General features: G+C 48.2%; 1 protein-coding gene across 3 annotated transcripts in view; it reads right to left on the bottom strand.

The window, feature by feature from the left end:
* Nucleotides 1-20,263, bottom strand: part of MACROD1 (mono-ADP ribosylhydrolase 1) — a 311,747-nt gene that overhangs the window by 248 nt on the left and 291,236 nt on the right. For 2 of the 3 annotated variants that reach the window (XM_081843022.1, XM_081843020.1), the window contains 4 exons: nucleotides 4,133-4,254; nucleotides 2,746-2,776; nucleotides 2,559-2,632; nucleotides 1,438-1,519 (listed from right to left, as the gene is read on the bottom strand). In XM_081843022.1, the coding sequence (XP_081699148.1) occupies nucleotides 1,438-1,519; nucleotides 2,559-2,632; nucleotides 2,746-2,776; nucleotides 4,133-4,254 (309 nt within the window). Of the gene's footprint in view, nucleotides 1-1,247; nucleotides 1,280-1,437; nucleotides 1,520-2,558; nucleotides 2,633-2,745; nucleotides 2,777-4,132; nucleotides 4,255-20,263 lie in introns of all 3 variants that reach the window. The other variant, XM_081843021.1, reaches the window with a different exon arrangement.

The raw sequence follows: 20,263 nt of genomic DNA, 5'->3' as shown, positions 1-20,263 counted from the left end.
ATATTTCATCAGCATGACCTGAGTTGCCCAATGGGTATGCAAAGGGCAGGGCTTGAAGCAAGGGATGTACATGCTGGCTGGCAGAGTAAGTCTTGCAGCTTTGGGAGTGGGGAGGAAGGAAAAAGAGAAGGATGCAGGAGCAAATGTTTCCATTCCTCAACAATAAAGCGGGGAGGGGGGCGGAGAGAGACTGAGTGATCAGTTAGACAAGCACCAAACCCCCAACTCAACAAGCTTTTTGTTAGTGCTGCAGGTGTTAGGTTGGCCCTCAGCCCCACCAGCTACCTCCTGGATTCCTAGCGTTGCTGCTGCTTCAGTTTGTGTTCTTTGCTGTGTGCAGCAATTTCTAGTCTTGTTTTTCCCCCGAACTTGCAATTTCTGCAGCTGTTGTGACCACTGTGTGCCACATTACTCCCTCCCCATCCCCACAAATGACGTAACCAAATATGCCCCCAAATGCCTCCTCCCCAAGCCAAAAGCATTTTAAACCCTTCTCAATCTTCCAGGGCTCTAAATCCTCCGTGCCTTCTGTGAGGGAGGGGATCCTGGGTTACTGGCTCCTTCCTCTCTGTCAACCTCATAGACTCAAACCCCGATTCTGAGGCTCTTGTGGGGAGCTTTTGGATAGCTGCTCTGTGCTTCCTTCCCAGGATCAAAAAGGACCCCATAAGTCCTGGCTGTGACTGCGGTTCTTAACCCTGGAGGCCAGCAGCAGTGCCTGTGTTCGTGTGTGTGTGCATGCACGTAAGGGCTAAAGGGCACATGTGTCACAGGAGACCTGTCGTTGACTGATCCACTACTTCTATTTCTGCTTAAAAGCTGATGGGAAGGGGTGTCTGTTTTTATTTTTCTTAAGGAGCAGTAAATCTAAAGTGGCCGCAGTTGGTATTTGGCTTGTTTGGGTAGACATGAACAATGACCTATAGGACACCTTTGATGCCCCCACCTCCCCCAAGTCAGGCTAATATTAACTTCTGTGAGAGAGAAAGAGGTGGAGGCGAAGAGATTTAGAAAAAGGCCCTGCCCCCTCCAAGCCACTGCTCTGCTGGGGAACCTTTTATAGCTGCTTGTAAACTGAAACACCAGGAGAACCAGCCACAGGTCTCTCGCATCTCAGGATTCCCTAAGTGAAATGGGAATCCAGCAAACGAGGAAGAGGTTAGTCCGTGTTGGCTGCCGGGGAAGCGGCGCATGCAGACTCCCCTGTGCCTGTTTCCGCACTGCAATCGGTGCTGGAAAGCTCTTACCCCCATTGGAGAGCGTGAGGAGTGTGGTCAAGCTGGAAACAAACGGAGGGAGAGGTGAGAATCTCCCACAAAGGGCTTTTCCCTCTCGCCCTCCCTCGAAGAGCTGGAGCTTTTGTGGAAGGCCCACCAGCAGCTTATCGGAAGCATCCTCCTTTCCTGAAAAGGCCTCCTGCTGCTGCCGCCAACTCACCCACGGGGAAGAAGCGGGGCAGCATCTCCCTGTAGATCTCGTCGTCCTTCTCGAGGAAGACACAGATGATGAGCCTGTCAACCTGCCGGAGGAAGAGGAATTGGAGGGGGGAGTGAGAGCTGCACCTTTGCATTCTGTGCCATCTGCTCCTCCAGGACAGGGCTGGGAAGCCTGCCCCCCCCCCAGGTGTTGCTGGACTCCCATCATCACTGACCATTGGTCACCCCAACAGGGGCTGATGGGAGTTGGAGTCTCTTGCTGCTCTGAGCTGCCTGCAGCTGGTGTGATCCACCATGCGTAGCCATGCGTCTCTTCCTGCTTTGTCTTCCATTGTTGGGTATTTTTTTTGCTTTCCTTCCATCTTGCTCTTTGCTCTGTTCCTCCTCTGCCATTTATATTGGTGTTTTAGATAAATACCTTGGGTTTGTTTTTTTAGTTCTTCAGGGCTGATGGTGCACACATCTACCTATTCACCCATCTCCAAAAATTATGTATTTAAAATTAGAAAACATTTGCACATGCCTGCCTGTTTTACTCAGGCTGCTTTTGTCTGGCCCTTGAGAATCGCCCTCAGGCTTCACCCTTCACTGGCCCGCCTTTCTGCCCTCAAGCGCTCTTGCTTGCTGGAATTGGGCCTGTGAAGTGTAATATTGCCTCTCAATTGCCTGGCTGGATGAGGAAGGTGGGGGTACATGTGTAGAATCGTAGAATTGTAGAGTTGGAGGGACCACAAGGGTCATCTAGTCCAACCCCCCTGCAATGCAGGAATCGTTTGCCCAACATGGGGATTGAGCCCACTACCCTGAGATTAAGAGTCTACTGATTGAGGGAAACCTCCTTTTTAATGTGGCTGGAATGTAGCATAGCCCTGCCATCATTGGCATGCAACACACCCACCCTCATTGGAAAGCGTGTGGCCTTTGAGCTGAACCCACCCGTGCCTTAAAGAGCAAGGGGGCTCTGAAACTGGATTAGGACAGATGGTTAGACTGAGCTCTGCTCCCAAAGTCAAAACATGGAAGAAAGAATTCTGGGTCTCAAAGGAGGAGGCACCTGCTAGTGCCCAAACCTGCTCCTCCACACCTTCCCCAGCCAGACGCATCTTCCTCCTCTTCCCTCACCTTCTCCTTATTCTCTTCTAGCCACTTGCGCAGCGTGTTGAGCACCACCTCAGCAGCGGCATCGTTTGGATAGCCTATTGAGAAAGGGAGAAGGAAGAGCTGTAATGCTGCGGAACAACCTCCGTCCTGTCTCTTGGCCTAGGGAAGGACGGGTCCCCCTGCTCCCACTTTCCCATGCAATACTTACCAAACACACCTGTGGAAATGCAGGGGAAGGCCTGTGGGGAGAAAGGCTGTGTGTGAGAGAGATTCTGCGTGCGCATGAGCACTCTTATCTCTGGGTGCTTAATCTGCAGCAGTAAGGGTACAGGAGCTCCATCCCACTCCCTGGTTCCAGGTGTGGAGCTGAAGGTTGAAGAGGGGCTTACAACCTGATGCACCTCACGACAGCAGTGGCTGGCAGTCAAAGACCTCCTCCTTGCCTCCCATGTAAATTCGGCAAAAAGCCATAAAATAGGCCCAATGCATGGACGGTGAACCTGCAAGAGCCTGCCATTCCCAGCAGCGAAGAGCAATAGCTTATATATTCTAAAATAGCCTTTGTCAACCTGGTGCCCTCCAGAGGGTTTGGCCTACAACTCCCAGCTGCCCCAGCCAGCATGGCTGTCCTACAGTGCTGCCCCATGTGCTGCAGATAAACCACAGAGCTGGAGGCTTTTGCTCTCTTCTGAAAGCTTGGGTTTATAAAAGGCTAACTCAATTTAACAGCGCTTGAATTCAATGATTTTATATTTCGATTGTGAGCCCCTGCTTTCTAATTGTATTACAAATATATATCTGTCATCATCATTTAGACCTGTGGTTAAACCTAATTAATTTAATTATCTGTCTTATCTATCAGCCATAATAGCGAAGCATTCAACTTGCGCACTCCAGTGCAGTATCAGAAGAGCAGACGAAAGGGGGATGGTAGCTAGAAATATCTCTGCTGTTGTGAGCTCTCCTGGGACATTGAGCTGACCACTGGCAGAGGCAGAAGACTTGGGGGTGATGGTTTTTTGTAAGGAGGGAAAGGAACAGTAGTCCAGCCGAGGGGAGCAGACACAATGAACTGGGCTGCAGGTCTGCACCTTCTGAAGGCATAAAAGCAGGCACCAGAGATCTTGGCTGCATACACAGCATACATTTAAAGCACCCTTGCAAAATTCCTGGGAACTGTAGTTTATTAAGGGTGCTGGGAATTGTATCTGTGAGGGGTAAACTACAGCTCCAATGATTCTTTGTGGGGTGGGTGTGCTTTAAATGTGTACACAGTCCTTGTATCTGATGCCTGGATTTTTTCCTGTGCCTTCCATTCCGATCAGATTTAATTTCAAAGTACCCTTGGTGAATGAAAGGGGAAATTACACTGTCAGCAGCTCTAGGAGAGTAGCTGTGCTTGGGAAAAGTGCTGGCTGGCTTTGGTAGAGAAATACCCCCATTTTTTAAAAAAAGAAAGAAAGAATATCAAGAACTACCTGTGTAAATTCTTTCATCACTTACAGAGCAAGTCCCAAAGCTGAGCCATGCAGATTTGCACCAAGCCTTGCCACCTGCTCTATCAAACACCTTAAGCCTCTTCCCTGTCTGCTCACCACAGTCCGCAGCTTGTTCTCTACGGTTAATTTCAGGCTGTTCTTGTAGCAGTCGCTGAGTTCGGTCGCTTGCGCAGCACTGGGTTGCCCCTGGGCGATGGGTCCTACCGTGTGAATGACGACTGAGAAAAGAGAGAGAGACAGATGAGGGTCATCGGCCAGAAGCAGAGCCTAGCAGAGCCCCTCTTGCTCAGTTCCTTCCTCTGCAATTTGATTGAGAGATGCTTACAAGAACTGAGCTGCTGGACTTAATCAAGAGCGCATTGCTATTGCTCCTTCCAATTCTCTAAACCACCAAGGGACAAAGCATTTCTTCACGTAGTGCACGGCTGAACAATGGAACTTGCTTCCACAAGAGGCAAGCAGTGATCGCCATCAACTTGGATGGTTTTAAAAGAAGATTAGACAAATTCTAATTGGAGGTCAGAGGCTGTAATGCTTCTGACTACTAGTTGTTGGGAATCACAAGTGGGGAGAGTGCTGTTGTGCTCAAGTCCTTACTGTTTACTTCCCAGCGGCATTTGGATGGCTCTTCTGAGAACAGGATGCTGATGGGCCACTGGTCCGATCCAGCAGAGGTTTTTGCAAGTTTTTGTGGGTGGTGAGTCTCTGGCACTCCCAGCAGCAGAGCGTGTTCTCGTGGTGCCTGGGGTGTGCTCCCACGCGTGCCCGGGGAGCAGAGTGTGGGGCATGGAGGACGAACGGAGCCTGACACGTGCCAGCCCAGGCCTAACCGCCAATGCCACCCGAGCGATACCAGCCCCAACCCACTTTGCAAGGCTGCAATGATCCCTCAGGAGGCTGGGATCAAAGGGCACATGACTACTGCATCTTTCTCATGCCACCCTCCCCGAGTCGCTGATCAAATCCTAGCTTTGCAAAACAGTGCAGGGCTGGTTCGGAGAAGGTGCCGTGAGTAGCGCGCACATACACACATGAAAAATGTGCCCAGGGCACTTGCCCTGGCAGCCCCTCCAGTGCTATGCCCCTGGGCACTGCAGATATTTCTAGACTACAATGCCCATCATTCCACCCAGTAATCCTGCTGTTCAGGACTGATGGGTGTTGAGAGTCCAGCAACTTCTGGAGAGAACCACATTACTTCTCTAAAACAAGCTTACTGCAAGCCTATTCCTTCTGAAGAATAAAGATTATTTCTCAAGTATCCCTTAGGCATTTAGATAAATTATTAAGTGACAATTACTTATTTTCCTTTATTTGCTTTATACATACATACAGCCCTTTGGCTACATTTAGGCTCCCTGGGTAGTTCTGAAGTTATTACTCAGGCTTAAAGCAGCAGTATATGGAACGTTCTCATTTTTTTAATATAAAAAGTAAAACACGCAGTTAGTAATGCCCTCACTGAGTAGCAACATATTCTTTAATGTTCTCTTTTATTATAGTGAGGTTAGACACTTCTACAAGAACATATACTCTGCATGATTCATGTTAGCATTTTTATATCACTTACACTCCTGCCTTTTTTTTTTTTTTTTTTTTGGCCTTTACGAAATAAATGAACAGCAGCTCCTGAGAATAACCAAGACCTCATTTCAAATATGGCAAACGGGGGACCCGCCTGCAGTGACCCCACTTTCATGGATCTGTCTCCCCAAAGAGGCTTAGACAACCTCATCGCTGCAACCTTCAAATAAGCATTAAAGAATTGTCTGTTTCAAACAGCCTTTTCTTGATATCGTTTTGCTGCTATTAACTGAAGTGGTGCTGAATTATTTTATTTGTTTTAATTTTCTTGGACTGAAGCTGGATGTTACTATTTATTGGTCTCATTGTCTTGCTGCTATTTTACTGTTGCCGAATCTTATTGCTGCCTTTTATTCTGCAGATATCTACATAGCTATATATAGATACGTTTCTCATTTGTGCTGCTCTTGCTTTTACTTGGTATTATAATCCTATATCTGCACAACAGGAACTGCCTGGTGAAGGTATGGTCCCATAAGAGGGTATAAATGTATTTTAAATAAATATCCTCATGGCTTGGACAACTTCAGAAGCATCCCCTACCCTAGCCCCACATCTCAAGGGTTTTATCTATCTGCATTTTTAAAAATTCATTGTCTATTTATTAGGCATATTTCTAGCCCACCCTGCATCATAATCTGTCCCAGGGCAGAGTAGAATATACAAATGCATGAACTACTAACCCCCCCCAAAAAAGCTTATAAGTGGGCATAATAATAAAGCAGCTAAAATGCATTACACTTGTATTTACAAATAAAGATACATTAAAACTACAAAAGCAACCTAAAAAACTACAGAGTGAGTTACTCGCTCTCAAGCAGGGATGCTTTAGTACCCGGGCAAGCCAGCAGGTCTTTACGAGTCACCAGAACGATAGAAGTGTCTGTGTCAGAGGTGCTCCAAGGTGAGGTCATCCCAGAAGCAGGGGCCACCACACAGCAGCCTCTTTCCTCAATCTACACACACAGCATGTTTGCTGCCAATAGGAATGCAGAGGAGAGAAGTCTCTGAAGGTCTTGGGACACAGGGCTTGGGTTGGTATTGGGAGGGGTGTGGGTGTTGAGTCCCAAGCTGGCGCCTTGCATTTGGCACAAAGCGTCTGCCAAGCGCCCAGTGGTGTAAGGATACCCCTGCCGCATACTCCTGCCTCTGCCGCTGCAGTGGCACCTACTACGCATCCGGAACAGAACAGAATCAGAGAGTTGGAAGGGACCCTGAGGATCATCAAGTCCAACCCCCTGCGATGCAGAAATATGCAGCTGTCCCAGATGGGGATTGAACCTGCAACCTTGGCATTATCAGCACCACGCTCTAACCAACTGAGCTATCCAGTTGAGGACATTCAGCCAGCCTTATGGTAAGTATCCAATTGGGCCCCCGGTGTCCCTGTGCACCCTACTCTAAAATCTGCTAGTGATCCCTGGGAGAGAGTGGAACCCCAAAGAGTGATGATGTTTGCAGCAAAACATACCAATGTTTTAACAAGGCACCAGTCGCCAAGGCAAATGCGGAGATAAACAAGGGACAGTGACTTATTTACCAGGGGGAAAGAGACTGAAGGTGAGCTGGACCCAATGAATTAGTTTCTGAATCGAGTGGGGTGAGTCAAAGCTCAGCCAACAGCTGGGTTTAGTTAAATAAAGGAGGAAGTGTGCAAATATTAAAATACCAGGCGCATATTTATTGGCCTCAGCGTCTCCTGCAGGAGGAGGCAATGGTGAATTTGTAGATGGTAGTTAAGGGAGCAGGAAGATGAGTGGAGTGAGGAGGTCTGGGGGCTCAGGCCTGCCAAGAATACCAGAGGCCTCCTCCCTCTTCATTTTCAGCTGAATCAAGTTGTTCTGCCTGCTACGTAAAATTCAGGATCCAAGCGTACAAATCAGGAAGAGTAGCTATGGTCAGCAGGGGGTGCTGTTGAGCCAGCAATCATTGCCCACTAAGGTTGGAAGACTGCTTTTCGTATTTGTATTTGTGTGTGTGTGATTTATGTGAGGTAGGACTTCATCTGAGCCTGCCCTTGCCCTGCTATGAGTGTCCAGTGTTTGAGCTCATGGAGAAGGAGTCATTTTGTAGAGAGGAGTGTGCAAGCACTGGAAGGTAATCTTCCAGCCCCTGCTAAAACACTGCCTTCATCATGCTCCCTCCAATTTTGCTTTGTTTTGCAGGGATCAGCACAGCCAGGCATCTGTCAAGCCCACTGCCAACCAGCAGAGAACCCCTGGGCCCTGCTGCTCCTCACTGCCTGCTTGTTGCTATCTTCTCCAAGCCAGCAATAAGAGAAAGCACAGCTGCCGCCCCTGACAGGCCCCTGCCCACCCCTCCGCCACCTGTTCACATCCCCTTGCCTGTTCTCTTCTTCCAGCCACGCATGAGAAGTGGACTCAGAGGCAGGAGGGGGAATGCGCAAGCCACCCTTCCCCAACCTGTTGCCCTGCAGATGTCGCTGGACTCCAGCTGCCAACGCCCCTGACCATTGGTCATGCTGGCTGAGGCTGATGGGAGTGCAAAAACAGCTGGAGGTGATCAGACTGGAGGAGGCAAGGCCTCCACAAAAATGTATTTTGCCCAGGAACTCCACCACAAACAAGCGGCCACTTGTGAATTACTACTACTACTACTACTACTACTAGTATTTATAGCCCTTCAAACTGATAGGACTTCATCAAGTGGAAGGCTGTCCTACGTAAAGTAGCATACATGGGGGCACCCCACCACTGGATAACTACAAAAAACTATTCAGGGTCTACTTAGCCTCTTTTATGAGGGATACATTTACAATTTTCTTTCCGTACAAATTCTCAGTAGTGTTGTCCAATTTAAAGGGCAAGGATAATGCACAATGCACAGGAACACACATACAGGCACCGACACCCAGCTCCATTAAAATCAGCTCAAATGATTAAAACAAATAAGCAATTCAATTTTGCAGATTAAAAAGCTTTCTCCTTAAAGGACGGTTGACCTCACAACTGCCACCACCTGCCCTGCTGCGGTAGTAAAGTCTCAGTGGCGTCAGCCGGCACAGAGGTGTGTGTATGTGTGTCTCAGTGTAAAAAACACTGCGTTTTAACAAATCAAAATGATTACATGTGCTATCAATTAGTAAACATTTAATTCTGATAAAATTAAAACAGAATTTGCCAAAAAAACCACAAACCCACAAAAAATAGATGGAGTGCCAGCACACGTGTCAATCAGCCACCAGGAGGCGGGAGCAAGTTGACTTCTTAGGGTGAAACTGGTACAGGATATGACATGACCAGACCTCTCAGTGCATTCACTGTTTTCCCTTTCTGAGCAGCCATGAGTGGGGCAGGGGCAACTTGGATCCCTTGCACCAGTTTCCCAGTCTTAATTGCTCACATACGCCCCAGTTGGGGGGAAACAGGTCTGTGCATCTTAACAAGCTTTGCCCTTGCTAAGCAACTTGGCAGGTGGTATGATGATGAGTGGTCAGAGGAAGAGGACAGGGAAGAGGAGGTGTCGGAAGCTGGAGAGGTAACAGGGCTTAGTGAGCAGGGGGAGTCTGTGGCAGAGAGAAGGCCAGCGTCAGAGGAAGAAGCTGAAGCAGGGGAGGAGGGAGGTGAAGAGACAGAGGTGTCTCCCCCTTCTGCTGCAACATGTGTCCCTCCCTGCTGGTTTCCCAAAACCAGAAGAGGCATGAAAAGGGCAGAGGAGAGGTTGGCTTCACACAGGCACAGTCTCCAATTGTTTGGAAAAAGTCTTGGAGAGGAGGGGACTTGGACGGCTATGGTGAGGCAGGGGCTTTCAGTCTTGGCAACTGATCCATGGGACAAGACCCACCGGGGATGAACTGCTGTGCTCATTAGGCCAGACACTCTGCCAAGTCTGCGCAGATCGTGTTCTTGCTAATAAAGAGTTAACACCAACTTTCAGGGTATGATTTATTGTTGGCTTGCTCCTGTCACCTGCACATTTTCCCCTGCTAAATTTTGGTAGTGAAGCCGCAGAATTGATCTTGTGAGGTGATCTGGTCTGCCCCCCCCCCCCTTGCTGCAGGAAATCCAGATCCACAGCATCCCCACAAGTGACTGTCCGGCCTCTGCTTAAGGGTCTTCACCCGCTGTTCTGGGCCATTGCTACCACTGTTTTAAGTACTCTAGCCATCCAGAATTTTCTCCTAACCTTGAACACCCATCTGCCCTTCTGTCACTTAAGCCCTTGAAAACTAGTCTTGTCCTCTGAGGCAGCAGCAGAGAATGAGCCTTTGCCCTCTTCTGCGGGGCTACCTTGCAGTGATTTGAAGAGTGCTATCCAGAAAAGAAATTTCAAGCCAAAGCAGTGGTTGTGAAATCTAGCAGGTGATGTTTATTGCAGCATAAGTAAACCAGACTTTGTGCATGTGTGTGTGTGTGATGTTGTCAAGCTACCAGCCCTCGCCCAAAGGACCCAGGAGTCCTGCCTAGGCACTCCATCTTTCAGCACTCAAATGCTGCTGGCCAACTGCTGCTTCAGCTTCTTGAGTGGCCACATGCAGCCTTAGCTCTGTGAGTGATTTACTGACCCAAGGAAGGTGGCCTGGCTTCCTTGCAGTGCCCAGAGGTGGCTCGCAGGTTTGCTGCTGTGCTTACAGCCCGGCTCCTGGGCTGAAGATTTAGAAGCAATGTGCTCTGATTTTTTACCCCAGTAAACACGGGAGTTAATCCCCATGTTTCAGGATTTGAGGTTGGCCTTTTGTGGCTTCCCTTATCTACCACTCCCCATGTCAGGGACATCTGTTTGGAAAGGGAAATTGATACCCAAGAGAGCATATCCACCACTGCTGAAGAAAGCCATGGATTCAAGCTTTAGAGGGGCAAAGGATTCACAGCGGCAGGACTGGGGAAGGAACTTCAGTCACAGGGTGGTTGCTGTCAAAATGTTGTTGGGCTCCAACTCCCATCAGGCTCAATCAGCATGGGATGATGGGAGACGTACATGGCTCTGTTTTGTTTGTTGTATTTGTCAGCTGCTTTTCTTACAAAGGTAACTCAAAGCAATTTATGTCAAAACCAATGGAAAACAACAATAAAAAACCCTAAAAACACAAAAATTCAAAAATTCAAATGAAAAACACAGTTAATTTTTTTTAAAAAAATAGCAATAATGACCCAGTACCCACTAATGGAACAACAGCTGGTCCCAGGCAAAAGAAAAAAGGAAGGAAAAGCACAGTCCTGGGATTCTGTCCTTTCCTTGGGCTCCTCTTTGCCTGAGCATGGAAGCAAGAGGAGGTTCTGCGTCCTGTCTGGGGAAATGCAATCAAAATGCAAATCTCCCACTGACACACCAGCATTGCCCCTGATAATAAAGACAAATTGCCCGTGCAGACTCCATGGAGATGCCGGCGATAAATCAGCTTCTCTGGTAACCTGCATTGAGGGACATCAGCTCAACCCCCACCCTGGGGCCACAGGGTGTTTGCGGCCCTCCTCACCCCACATGCCCAGCATGAATGGTCATTTCCCCCTGTAGGTCCAGCCCTATCATGGGGTAGAGTGGGGTTACCTCAGGCAGAAAAAACGGAGAGGGAACCAAAGGCAGTTTAGTCCAGCATCCTGTTTTGGACACCAGCCTCAGCCAGGAGCTTCCAGAAAGCCCAAAAGACAGGCAGGGGGAGATGTCTTCCAAAAGACTGTTGTGCTTTTGGACACTGGTGCTGTGGTGTGCTGTGCTGTTTTTATTGCTTATGTGCTTTAACATATTTTATATATGTATATAGTTTTAATTCTAGCAATTGTTTAATTGATTTTTAATGGTAGCTTTTTCTAAAAATAAAATAAAATAGCAGTTCTTTTTTCTTTCTTTTTAATCTGTAAGCCACCTGGAGTCCCATCAGGGGAAAAGGAGGCGTATAAATAGATTTATAATGATGTACAACAACAACAACAACAACAACAACAACTGCATCATCTGAGATTCACAAGTGCAGTGTTCCTGGAGCTGAAGGTTCCATTAGCTAGTGTGGTTAGAAAGTAGGGCTATCACCTCATCAAAGAAATCTCAGTTAATGGCCCAAGGTTCACCCAGCCCAGCGGTCCCCAATTGGTGGTTGGCAGACCCCAGGGGGGCTGCAAAACCCACCCAGAGGGTCTGTGGCACATACCATTAACTGTCCGAAACATCCCATGTTGGGGGGTTGTGCTCTCACACAGATCAGGTGACTAACACAGGAGCACAGCCCGGAAGACTACACCCGTTTTGCGCTGGGACACATTGGAAGGTTCACATAACAAAAACTACCACAAAGTTATCAACGTTTTCAAAAGTAGGGGGTCCATGGATCGGCTTTTGAAAAGAGGGCCCACAGCTAATTGGGAACCACTGACCATCACACACAGACAAATTCAGGTTGTGCAATGAAAGTTGATTTAGAGATCTTGAGAAGCGAAGACTGGAAAGTGATGGGGAAATGTGCCTTGACACAACCCAACCCAACCCATCAGGATGGGTGCGCAAGTAGCAGGATGCCTGGAAGTGACCACAGAGGGTTTAAGAAAAAGCAAGTTTAGGTGGTAGGGATGGGGGCAAGACAGAAAAGTTAAGGGATGGAGGGGAAATGAATGGTGAGGCTGAGAGCGAGGAGAAAAAGGTTAATGGGTAGGGGAAAGAAAGAGCAAGGCTAGGGGATGGAAGGGGAAGAAGAGAGAGGCAAAGGGGGAGAGCGGAGACAGCTTTTCTCTGCTGACGGAAAGTCCTCTTCTTCCAACGCAGCACAGAAACCAAATGACCATTCTCATGGTTCCCTGATTCTGCTTTAAGCCAAGGAAAGACAAGCGGCCTCCTGCTTCCACTCAGTCCCCCCCCGTTGCCAACGTGGCATATTGGCTAGTGGCCTCTCTCCCTGGACAGATACGCAGGAGCAGCAGCAGTGTGATGAGTTAAAAGCAACCTGGGTGAATTTTGGCTGGTCCAGGACACCCATCAGAGTAAAAAGGTGGGCTGGATTTTTTTTTTAATATATTTTTATTAAAGATTTCTTAGTTTACAAAAATACGTGCATCGTCTCTTTTTTCAAATTGCGTTTTCTACTGATCAGTTTCATTTGTTGTGAGACATCAGTGTTATATACAGTGTTAGGTTAGGAAGAAAAGAGGGGGAAAGGGGAGGGAGAGTAGGGTGGGGTCGGGTGGCAGTGATTCTATTCTTCTACTTAGTGTATGTGTGGGGTTTTGTGTCAGTTTTTGTGTGGGTTCTCTTACTATTCGCTTGTTATATTTCCTTGGTGGTGAGAGAGGTTGGGGGTGGCCTAGGGTGTGGTTGGTTGTCTTTGGTTCGCTGTAGTGAGATTTGTTTTCATGTGTGAGTGGGGCGTGTGTTTTTGGATCAGGTTAGCCAGATTGATTCGTATGCTGTCGGCAGATTCTTGTTGTCTTGTTGGGCTGCATATGTGATAAAGGGGAACCATACTGGGTTGAAGGCGTCTTCTGCTATTTGTCCCTATGTCAGTTTCAGTTTATTGGTTAGTTTTTCTAATAAGTCTGTTTTGGGGTGGAAATTTTTGAAGGTCTTGCTAGGGACTGATTCTGGGCATCAGTCTGGAGTTAACCACTATCTGCAAATTGCAGCAAATAACTGTGCCCTGATTGTCTAGGTGCTTCCACACTATTTCAAGGATCTGCAAGACTTGCTGCTCAGGCACTATTTTCCTATGGGAAGTTGCTTGTAAAAAGCTCCCCCACCCCGCTTCTTCCAGTTATGGGAGCAGGTCCAGATCGCAACGATGCGGACTCCAAAAAGTAAGACAGGCAAGGAGCGAGTGATTATAATATGGGAGGAAAGTGAGAGCGGGATCAAGCTCTGGGATTAAGTGGGAAAGTGGGGGCTCCTGGGGGGCGGGTCAGGGAAGATTTAATTAACACTGGAAATCTCCTTTGCTGAAGGAACTTATAAGCAAATGTTATATAACCATCTCAGCCATGACACAAGTCCCCAACGCGGAACCCATGGGCGCCAGTGTGCCTGCCAGCACCTCTTACGATGTCCACCAAATATAGCAGTAAATATCCTCTCAAAAATCTACAATCCACAAAGGGCCACTTGCTCTTCCTGCTCAGCTCCTGCCTGCCCTGGGGCAGCCTCTCCTACACTGCACACACACATACCTGCCCATATTTCATGGGATGCCAGGATTTGACACCCACCCATTCTGAACAGAGGAGAGGTGCAAAGAGCTTCTGCCTGTGAGCAGTGGGTTATATGTTTTTCTTCACATCAGTGGGAGGCTGACGGGGTGGGGTGGGGTCACACCAGTACTATTTTGCGGCCTTGGCTCTGTTTCTGCTTTTTCACACGCGGCAGCCATTTTGTGTCACACCAATTCTCTGGCTCCCGCCTCCATAGCAGGCATTTCGCATTATGCCACGCACCCCACAGCAGCCGTTCTGAGACAGACACCACCAAAAATGTGCTCACTGACCCCAAAAGCTTGGAGGCCCCCCAAATATCAAGCACTTGTGTGGAATCTCAGTTTTAATTCCACTTCCACTGCTCTTGTCACGACCGCCACAGTGAGTAGCCATGGCTGTTAGCGTGGACATATTTTGTACAGATAAAGTTGGACTCGATGACCTCTCCATTCTTTTCAGCACGGTATTTATTCTCCCCTCGAGAGAACGTGACATCGAGGCAGCCCCCAAATGGAGAGAGAGAAATGTTCAGAATGACACCCTCGACTATGCTTATTGCCCTTGGAGGACTATGATTTAAGGAAGGAAGGAAGGAAATCCCAATTAAAAAATCTCTCATGTTGATCTGCCTTTTGCAAGCGAATCGATTTAATCACGCAGATTGCTGTTGCCAACAACGCGGCGCTGCCTTCCACAGAAGAGCACAAGATGGAAGCAAAAACAAAAGAGAAAAAGAAATTGCTGTCTTGCAGGAAGAGAGGGAGAAAGGGAGAAAAGAAATTCGCAGCCAAAATGTTAGTCAGAGGCGGGCACCCAGCCTGGCGTGAAATTCAATTACTAGGCAGGTAGGTGGAAATACAAGGGCCCCCAGGAAGGCACAAATGCAGCTACGAAACAGATCTAGCAGCGAGTTAAAATTAACCCTCTTAATGCTTCAGACGGAGAAGGGACCTGCCTCGGTATCCAAAAAATATACAAGATTTAGGGAGCAAAATTGGGGCTTACTTCATCCCCACTGTGTTTTCAGTCCCAGGGTTTAGCCAAGAAACATGCCAAGTAAGAATAAATGACAGCCCCTCTGAGTGAGTGCAGAGTGTGAATTCCTCACCCCACAGAATAAGCAGAGAGAAAGAGGGGAGAGAAAGTCCCCATCCATCCTGGCATTAGGGAAATGATACAACGGTGTTTTCCTCACTTCCTTGAGTGTGGTGGCAGCACCTGGTGCCTGCTGGGAATGGTTGGGAGGACGGCAGGAAGCCCAGGCAGTAGGTGAAGCCAGAGATGCTGGAAGCCAGAGCCAACCAACTCGAATTTTGTCCCCATCCTCCTCCTCCTCCTCCCTGCTGAGTTCTACAAGGGGCAAAACTGAGATGCAGGAGGAGGAAGCTGGCAGCCAGGGCCATGCGCTGTACTGGCTGTAAGAAAAAGGGCAGGCAGGCAGGCAGGCAGAGGTGGCTGGGGTCAGACTGAGGTCTAGTCTCCACTGCAAGCGCGGTGAGAAATTCCAGGGGCAGCACTTTCCTATCAGCTTTTGGTTTTATTTGGTTGAGATGGTACTGGAGACCTATATGGCATATTTCTAATGTTTGCTTTGTTTACAAAGGTACACTTACAACAGGGATGGTGAACCTCTGGCCCTCCAGATGTTGCCACACTTCAACTCCCACCCTTCCTCACTCCTGGCCATGCTGCCTGAGGCTCATGGGAGTTGGGAATCCTGCTACACCTGGAGGTCACAAGTTTCCCATCCCTGACACAGAACACACACATGTGTGTGCACAAGCCCTCCTTTAGTTGACATGTGTGTGGGGAAGTGTCCCCAGGCTCCGATGGGCACCTCATTTAAAAGCGCAAAGATTCCCATCTCTCTAGCAACCACAAGCTCCAATCAGCCAGCGATTCCGGGGTATTTAACCAACAATCCGTATAACAAAAGAAAAGTCAAAAGTGGCAACGTTACAAATTAGATGAAACTGCCTCTGAGCACATGCAGAGTGCATCTCCCTCAGCTGTATTCAAGTGTTCATCTTCTGGGTTAGAGCAACATGCAAGGGGGGAAAGTGGGGACAAGCTCCATCCCACCGGTCACTGTGAGGAGTCGGAGAGTGACTGCCTGCAGCAGGTAGCCTGGTCTACCCGGAATTAAAAAAAGAGGGATTCTAAAACTTGCAGGGAGCCTTTGGGAGCAGAGAAGGGTCCCCACAGCAGACCTGTGAAAAGGGGGATGTATACGGGTGTATATTCAACTCCTCCCCCTCCCATGTGTTGCTTTAACTCAGGAAATGCCTGAATGTAAGTACAGTGGTACCTCTAGTTGCAAACTTAATCCGTTTCAGGGTGCCTTTTGCACCCCGAAAAGTCCACAACTAGAGCGCCTCTTCTGCACATGTGCGCGGCACGATGAAGTGCTTCTGTGTGTGTGCAAAGTGCGCAGATCGCTTCTGCACATGCGTGGACAGCGAACCCAGAAGTAAACACTTTCAGGTTTGCCACGTTCGTAAGCTGAAAGTCCATAACAAGAGCGGAACGCAACATAAGGTATGACTGTAGAGACTCCTCACACATTGGTAGCTTTATCCTCCATGAATTTGCCTTTTCTTTAAAGCCTTGCACAGCTTGCAGGAATAAAGGCCATAGTCATACCTCGGGTTACAGCCACTTCAGGTTGCGTTTTTTCGGGTTACGGACTGCCGAAACCCTGAAGTACCAGAATGGGTTACTTCCGGGTTTTGGCGGTGGTGCATGCGTAGAAGTGCTAAATCGCGCTTTGCGGATGCACAGAAGCGCCGGATCGCAACCCGCAGGTGTGCAAACACGGGTTGCAAACGCTGTGGGTTGTGAATGCGCATCCCGCATGGATCACGTTCACAACCCGAGTGTCCACTGCAGTTTAACTATGCACTGTGTGAAGGACTTAATTGTCTGTCCCAAATCTTCCAACCTTCAGCTGTGTTGGGGGGCCTCCAACTTTCAGTATTTTGTAAAGAGAAAAAGCCTCCTCCCTAGCCACTTCCTCTAGACCTCTGGACTTCAGAGGGTGGGTCACATAACCTACAACTGGGTCACAGCTTCATCTAAGGTAAGTTGCAATAGCAACACTACCACCAGATAAATATATGGTAAAAAAAATTAATTAATTAAGAAATGTGTCCCCAAATGCATGCTTGATTCTAGATGTGAAAAAGTTGAAGACTACAGGTCTAGACTAACATGCAGATGGGAACTTAAGTATCCAAGAGAGTTTCACATTTGTCAGAAAGTTGTAATGTAGTTCATGGCAGTATAAATGCATCAAAATGCTTTTTTAAAAAAAGTTTTAAAAAGTAAGTAGGACTAGTGGAAAGTGCCCAGTGTTGCTCAGTAATTCTAATGCCCTTCCAAAACATGCATATGTGTCAAGTAGATAAAAACCACTGGATCCAACTGAGTACAAAAGAGTGACTGAAATGCATTGTGACGAATCTGCGTCATCGTCTTGTAAATACGTTAACTACAAGAAGGGACAGTTAGCCCAAGAGAACAGGGGGCAATCCTGAAGGCCACCGGGATAGTTTAAAGCAACAACAACAACCTCACCCAAAGTTTGTGTTTATGTTGCTACTACATGGCAAAACTGAGCTGCCCGACTGCTCTCTGTCCGGGTGATTTATGGCTGCCAGGCTGGCCATTATCACTGCTCCGTGTCCGATTTTCTTGCGGGCTGTCGATAGTGGACGCGCCTCCATCCCTGCCCTCTGCTGGATGATTTAGAGGCAGCTGGCATTTGCCGTTAAAGAGGTGGTTTCTCTATTAGCGCCAGGCAGGGGGAAGAATCGACTCCTGTGGATGTGATTTACCGAGGGACCGGGCCCTGGCATCCTGCAGCTCTTATTGACGCCTGCCCCGTGCCGTCCGTCTCCTGTGACAGCCCAATCAATAGCGCTTTGCATTTGCTGTCTGAGTCTATAATATTGGCATGATAAACGACAGCCCCTGAACACACAGTTTGGCTATGCCTGTGAGCTAGGCCCCATAGGGGGAGGAAGTGGCAGGCTGGGTGTCCCCATTGTTCCAGTCCACGCCAGGGGTAGTGGCTCCACCAACCTGTGGCTGGTCTGCCCCTCCAGAGGTCACTTTGGTCACACCATGTGAGGGGAGAGGTTGACATTTGCCAGAGCCTGGCAGGGTTGGCACCAGAAAGTATGACAGAGGGCCCCTCCAGACGTCCTTTTTATTTTGCATTCATGGTGATTTGTGCCCACGATGGTATCAGGGTGGTCATACACAATCAAGGAATCATCAGGATGTCTCTCCAAACTGGAAATCACTTCTCAGGTGGTGACTGCTTCAGGATTGTACCCAAACTGCTAAATAGAAGGCTTGCAAACCGTGAGGTTTACAGAAATAAAAACTTCCCTCCCAACCTGCCTCTCTAGCTACTTACCTAAGTGGACACACACACCTGTATGAAACAGCCCCATGTGGACTGAGTGGCCATAGAATGGGGAGTTTTGTAGGTGGGGGGAAAGTTCATTTTGCCTGGGAAAACGAAAGAGTTTAAGCTCACCCCAGAGGGCTGCAGGATGAGTCAGATAGGTGGCAATTGTTAAAAAAACACACACCAAACACCTTTCAGGAATCTGAAATTCTGATCACTGGACAAGAGGAACTTGAAACAGTCAAAGAAACATTGCTGTTGCCACATCCATACCATATATTTAAAGCACATTTATGCCACTTTGACAGTCACGGTTCCCCCACCCCAAAGAATCCTGCGAGCTGTAGCCCTAGCAGAGCTACAATTTGCAGCACCCTTGCCAAACTATGATCCCAAGATTCTCTGGGGGAAACCATGCACTTTAAATGTATGGTGTGGATGTGGATTCCTTTCCTTTCCCCTGCTTTCTTCCTACTCCTCAACCCCCTCAGTAACTCCCCATTCTATGGCCACTCAGTCCACAAGGGGCTGTTTCATACAGGTGTGTGTGCCCACTTAAGTAAGTAGCTTGAGAGGCAGAGAGGGAGGGAAATTTGTATTTCTGTCAACCTCAGGGTTTGCAAGCCTTCTATTTAGCAGTTCTGGTACAATCCTGAAGCAGTCACCACCTGAGGAGTGATTTCCAGTTTGGAGAGACATCCTGATGATTCCCCCCTCCAGCCCCCAGCCCCTCAGTATCGCTCTTTCCCTTGCCCACAAGGCAGCCGCGGCGACTTCTTGAAGCTACTGTTGGAGGAAACTGCCTGTGCTGAATACTAACCACCTGCTTAGGATGTGACTCGAATACCACATCTGGAGGGGAGGGCAGGGGATACGGACGTGTGCCAGACACACTCTCCCCGAGCTCAGCATTCCTGGCACGCCCCACATGGGCCCAGCTGTTGAGGCAGAGAGACCCTCGTGGTGGGGGGGGGAGCAAAGTTCTTGCCCCTCCAAGAGCAGCAGCAATTCACTCCAATATTCAGTCTGGGTGGGACAGGTAAAATATCCTTTACCAATGTTTGAAAAACCCCAAAGCTGTTGATTTAGGGCCCGCTTGCAATAATAAAGAATCCACTTGTGATATACCAGTGGCTCAGTGCTTGGACGCCGTTCTGGAAATGGTCTAGTATAATTCTACCACAAATACGTTGATATTGCGTCAGGAACCTGTTGCAGAATACGCCTGCCAAAAAACCCACCCGTCTGGAAGGGCCCTGAGGCTCTCGTAAGGGACAAGATGGTAGTAGCTTCTTTTTATTCACATATGTAGAGAGAGGATGGATCTTACTTTTATAGTAAAAGACATGGCTAACTTAGGTTCATTAGTTTCAATGGGTCTGCTCTCAGCAGAACTTAGATGGATGCGACTTTCTGAACAGAAAAATGAGAAGCTTAAGAGACTTGAAAACCATTATCAATCCTTACTGATTGCCTCCCGGTGAGTTTAGAGAATGGGGGCGATATTTGGATAGAGAACTTCTCGTCTTCTCTGCAAAAGGGCTTTCTACTTACCAAAGCATGAAGTGCAGTTTGGACAGCAGAGAAGAGACCAAAGGAAGAGGGAAAGGCGCCTGCCCTCCCTCCTTAGGGAGAAGGGAAATGGCTACTTCGTGGCTCACGGCAGATGGTATTTACAGCAGTATTTAATCAATTTAGAAATCAGGCAAACATGAAGTAAGCCCAGCCACTGTCATTCATTCATCTGGGATCTGCTGTTTCTCCAACAAGCTAAGCCATTCTCTGTTTCCTCACTTAGCGATTGATGAGCTAAGAGCTGTATTTATGAGCCTTTGATTAATATGCCACTGCCTCATTCACTTAATTCTTTTTTAAAAAGATTATTAAGAAGGGCTGATTTTGAGCAGAGGAATTTTTTAAAAGGAGAGATTGCTCGAAGGCTTGCCTCTTATAATTTGTTGAAACTGGAACGGCTAGTGTAAATAAGAGAGAGAATTTGGGTGCAGTTGTCATTGCTCAACGGGAGAGCGCCAGCTATGGTTGAAGAAGGCACCAAGTTCAGTACCCAATATCTCCAGACAGGACTGGGAATGTCCC

Source organism: Podarcis erhardii, assembly GCF_964252035.2.
Source record: "Podarcis erhardii genome assembly, chromosome: 15".
Classification (NCBI taxonomy): Eukaryota; Metazoa; Chordata; class Lepidosauria; order Squamata; family Lacertidae; genus Podarcis; species Podarcis erhardii.
This window is presented reverse-complemented; position numbering and strand designations above follow the sequence as displayed.